The 4,860-nt window shown below is 64.8% G+C and overlaps 1 protein-coding gene across 1 annotated transcript; it reads right to left on the bottom strand.

Annotated features, from left to right (window-relative positions):
• Window positions 1-316: 316 nt before the first annotated feature.
• On the bottom strand, window positions 317-4,049 carry LOC123367153 (all-trans retinoic acid-induced differentiation factor-like). The gene is made up of 4 exons (XM_045011226.1): window positions 3,937-4,049; window positions 3,480-3,601; window positions 2,936-3,036; window positions 317-2,527 (listed from the first exon to the last, which is right to left on the bottom strand). The coding sequence occupies exons 1-4, from the start codon at window positions 4,032-4,034 to the stop codon at window positions 2,423-2,425; spliced, it is 426 nt and encodes a 141-aa protein (XP_044867161.1). The 5' UTR covers window positions 4,035-4,049; the 3' UTR covers window positions 317-2,422.
• Between the last annotated feature and the right edge of the window lie 811 nt (window positions 4,050-4,860).

Genomic DNA, 4,860 nt, shown 5'->3' with positions numbered 1-4,860 from the left:
CGCTATGAAGGGTTATTAGAAAAGCTGCTCAGGGCTGGAACCCCTAAACTTCTCACTGCCAGCCCGAGATGGGACAGCAAAGGGGGACCTCCCCAGACGTGCCCTCTCCCGCTGTACCGTTGGTCTGGCCGAAAAGCCCCCCTAAGGGCAGACTGCAGAGCAGGGGGCACACAGAAGCGCTGTAACAGACAGCAGCTGCCACTGACAACGCTCAGTGCTGGTGGGATTCTGCACTGAAAAATTAAAAGTTCTGCACACAATATTTTAAAATTCTGCATATTTTGTCTGTCAAAATAATGCAATATGATCATGCCGGTTTCAATTATTTTGGTAATTTATTTCAAAATACCTGTCAGCAAGTGTGTCTGTAACAACACAGACCAAAAAAAAGAAGACTCAGATTCCTTACTAGGCCCATTAATACCGATCTTTGACTAATAATTCATCTAAACTACAACACAGACCCGCATTTCCCCCACCCCTCCGAAGCAGTGCAAAGGCTGGGGGGAGTCGGGGTAACGGAGGAGCTGAGGGAGAGGGAAGTAAATTGCTGGGCAGGGGCCTGGGAGTGAACCTGGAGGGTTGTTGGGTGTGGGTGGGAGACGTATGGAACAGGGTTTTTAGGGGGAGAGGGGGGCAGGGAGGGATTGTTAGGGAGCTTCCCCCATGCAGCCCCTGGCCGACCACTAGCCTCTCCCATCCAGTCAGGCACATCTGCCTCCGTCCCCACGTGGCCCTGCACCCCCTCCATTCAGTGCCTGTCTGTCCCCCCCACTAGCCCTGTCTGAACCCCCCAACAGCCCCACATGCCCTGCTCTGTGACCAATGCCACCAGCTGTCCTGGTGCCACAACAGCCCCTAGTAGCTGAATGCCAGAACTGCAGTGCTTCTTGGGAGGAAAAAATTCTGCCCTGGACATGAACTCTGCACAAACGCAGGGGCGCAGAATTCCCCAGGAGTAAATGCTTCATGGCAGGAGATGAGCGAGCACAGACCACAGCTTCTGAGCTTTGTCTGCCTTTACTGACCAAGACGAGGGGGAAGCACGACCGCAGCTCCCCACGACAAGTGATGCAGCTGAGTTTCCTACCTGTGGGTATATTGCAGGGGTCACCAACCCACCCTGCATTGGATGAGCCTTACCCTGGGCAAACCCCTGGGGTGGTGCCAGACTCTTCCCTCTGTGGGGGCTGAGGTGGGCTAGACAGAAAATTGGAGGGGTGCACCCCCCATGAGGCCCTGCCCTATCTGTGACCCCACCCACTGCTCCTCCCCCAGCAAGTGCCAGCCCCGCCTCGTCTCCCCCTGAGGTCCCACCCCCTTGGCTAGGTCACAGGCAGAGCCGGGCAGTGCAGGGGGCTGCTGTTCTGGCTGGAGCCATGGTACCGGCGGCCTTGGCACTTCCCCGTCTCCTCCTGCTGCTGGTTGTGCTTGAGGCCCTGGGGCTGCAGATGCTCCTCATCTCCCTGCTGCCCTTCGACTGCTCGCAGCCCCTCAGAGCCGCCCGGGTTGGGAGCCTGGCTCCAGGGCTGGCAAAGCCCTTGGGGAGCAGCGACTGCAGGGGGCTGTGGGGAGCCGCAGAGCCTCCATCTGCCCTGGGTGATGTCCTGTGTGTTGTGTCCCAGATCTCATGCTTCAGGGATTCAGCTGGTCTCCTGCAGGCATCAGGAAAGACAGAGCCCTCCCCTGGTGCATTCTGGGCATTATTTCTCCAGTGTCAGCGATTGGCCATGGCTGGAGATGGGACCCCACCAGGATGGCTCAACAAATTGTCCTTCACAGATGCTCGGCTGGTGCGTCCTGCTCACGTGATCGGGGTCAAAATGCCCATTTTGGGGGTCAGGAAGGAATTTTACTGTGGAGACCTTGTTTTTTCCCCCCACCTATCAGACCCCACCCCCCACGACCTCCATGTCACCCACAGCTGGGGCTGAGCCCAGTGCAGGGTTCCTCCCAGACACTGTCCAAGGGCCTGTGGGTCCGTGACTTTGGGGAGGTGGGGTGGTCAGACCCAGAAGCCTCCACTCCATGGGGGACCTTGCAGGCCAGTGCCCACGTCCTGCTCTGAGAAGATCTGTGCTTGGGGAGGGGGCTGCTGCCCCAGCCGCAGGCTCCCCACTGTGAGGGGGCAGGGCAGGGAGATTGGTGCGGCTGAGCCTGGGGTGGGGCTAGGCGGGGTGCCCGGAGTGCAGGCTGGGGCTTTACGCTCTGGGAATGAGCTTTGCCTGGGGCCGAGGAGCCGGGTCTCCCCCCTGGCAGAGAACGGGGGATGCAGGCAGCTGGTGCTGAGGGCAGCTGGACCGTCCCGGGGCGCTGAAAGGAGCCAGCACGCGGCACCACGGCGAGTTCAGTGGCTGCGGAGAAGCCCCCGCGCAGGCCCCCCAGCCCGGTCTCCGCCCTTTCCCCGTCCTGCAGGAGGGGCTCAGGAGGCCTTGGCTTTCCGGCGCTGGCTGCCCCAGGCCAGCAGGGACAGGGTGGTCGTCACGGCTCCCAGGGTCCCATAGAAGAGCAGCAGGGGAAAGGTGCCCTGCAAAGCAAAGCCGGTGGGTGAGAAGTGCTGGGAGGGAGGGGGGTGTCTGCTCCCCCACACTGAGGCCCCATGCTGCTGTCCCCAGCTCAGCGCGCGTCTCCAGCCCTGGGGGCCAGCCCAGAGGAGATTCCAGCCCTGGCTTGAGCTGCAGCAGCTCCTGGCCCGCAGCCATCGCACGCAGCCGGCCGGATCCCCTGCAGCCTCCCAGCCACCCCACCCTGAGGCCGGCGCTCCTGCAGCAGCCGCCACGCCCCGAGCCCCCCACTGATGGAGAGACCAGACGCTACAGGGGAGAGTCCAGACGGCCCCTGTACTGCACCCCCCTCCACCCACGATGCGTCTCCCCCCGAGCGGAGACGGCCCCTGCCCCGTCCGACACAGGGCCCAGGCCCCCCGGCCCCTCACCTCACGCAGACACTTGTAGCCGTGGTAGCTCCCGGAGCACAGGCACTGGACGAGCCCGGGTCCGTCGGGGCTGCACTGGGAGTTCTCTGGGCACAGCCAGGCTGCGCAGAACCAGACAGGGGACGCGGTTGGAACCGGGGCTGGGCCGAGGCCCCCACGCTGCAGCAGGGAGCAGCACGCAGACGGTGTGGGGAAAGCCCAGCTCCCGGGGCAGGGGGGCCAGGGCAGTAGTCCCTGCCTCAGCGAGGTTCAGGGAACTGAGGGGTGGGAGAACAGGCTCAGCCTGGTGAGGGAGGGCAGAGCCAGGCTGCCGAGGGCAGGGGCGGTGCCGAGCACAGGCCGGGCGGTGGGCGCTGTATTTCTGTTGCAGGTGGTGGCGGGGGAGCCCTGCCCTGGACACCCGCCTGGGACACCCTGCCCCTGGTGCCTCCCAGTTCAGCTGCCATGGGCTCTTTCCAGCCTGGGGCCTCAGGGGAGCTGTTCTGGGGGCCCTCCCCACCCCACCCAGGCCTCCCAGTACTGAGCCCCTCTCCCCACACTGTACCAAGCTCCCCCGAGCTGTTGCAGAGGTTCCTCTGTCCCTGGCAGGTCCGGCTGTCCCCGTGGGTGGTGTTGAGGTCCCAGGCCATGTTCCCTCCAGGGCACTCCAGGGCACGCGGCAGGGATCTGGACAAGAGAGTCAGAGGTGGGGGGCGGAGCACCCGGCCACCTGCTCACAGGAGCAGGGCAGCTCGGAGCAGTGGTGGGGAGGGGGGCACGCTCAGGGCGGATCCCTATTGCCCCACACTGGAGACCCCACTGGCTTCCCAGGAACCCACAGCTAAGCTCCATATGGAGCCGCAGGTGTGCGTGGGGAGAGTCAGCCCCTCCGGGGCCCCCGAGCCCCTTCCCCCCACTCTCCCCATTGAGCCCCTGTCCCTGCCCCCCTTTCCCCCCAGCAGCACAGCACTGGTGCCCTCCCGGCCCCCAGGGCTGCAGGCCCCACCCAGCCCGGCACTCACATGCTCTGCAGCCTGGTGAAGCCCTGGAAGGTGGTGTTGGGGATGTTCCCCAAGGGGTTCTCGGTCAGGTCACTGCAAACAGAAGGATCCCGCGGCATTAACCCTCCGTTCCCAGGGCTGCCCAGCACCCTGGGAGAACAGGGCGCACCCAGGCCTTCCCCCAGCCCAGGCCAAGCGCTCTCCCTGGGCTGGGGCTGCCTCCCCGGGCAGGGACTCAGGAGACCTGGCCCTGCCCCCGCCCTGTTCAGAGACCTCGGGCGAGTCTCTGCCCCGCCTGAGTCTGTCTTGTCTCCCCTCCCACCCAGCCTGGTCCAGTCAGACTGGGACCGTCCATCCCAGGGAGAGCAGCGCCCGGCACGACGGGACCCTCTAGGTCAAGGGGTGAGGCTGTAGCAAGGGCTGGGCGAGCAGGTGCACCAGGCCACCCCCCCACTCCTGGGGAGGATCCCCCAGCAGTCCCCTGCCCTCACTCCTGCGGGGGGAAGGAATGGGGAGGGGGTTGCAGTGCAGGGACCTGCCATGGTTAATGGGGGGGATAGCGTAACACCCCCCAGAAGGCGCCAGCCCAGCGCAGCTCCCACACGGACGGGCCCATGGACTTCAGAGCAGCCAGCTGGGCAGGAGGGAGGGGAAGCTGGAGCGGGGGTCAGACACCAGCAGAGGGGGGCCTGGCTGGGGGAGCCCCGTGGGGGGGCTGTGCCTCCCAGGGAGCGCGGAACAAGCTCAGGCTTGTGCTGAGAGGGGAAGGTCTAGCGCCCCCCCGGCCCTTCGCCAACAGCCTGGGGGGGATGGGGAATTCAGCAGGCCCCGAGCCAGAGGAGCACAGGGGGTCTGGGGCTTGCACCCAGCCTGTCCCCGGCAAGGAGCTCCCTCCCCACCCCTCGCTCTAGAGCTCGAATTCCCAGGCCTCCCTACAGCCCCCCC

The sequence above is a fragment of the Mauremys mutica genome, chromosome 3, assembly GCF_020497125.1.
Source record: "Mauremys mutica isolate MM-2020 ecotype Southern chromosome 3, ASM2049712v1, whole genome shotgun sequence".
In the NCBI taxonomy this organism is placed as follows: domain Eukaryota; kingdom Metazoa; phylum Chordata; order Testudines; family Geoemydidae; genus Mauremys; species Mauremys mutica.
Note: the sequence above shows the minus strand (reverse complement) of the source record. Positions and strands in the feature narration are given on the sequence as shown.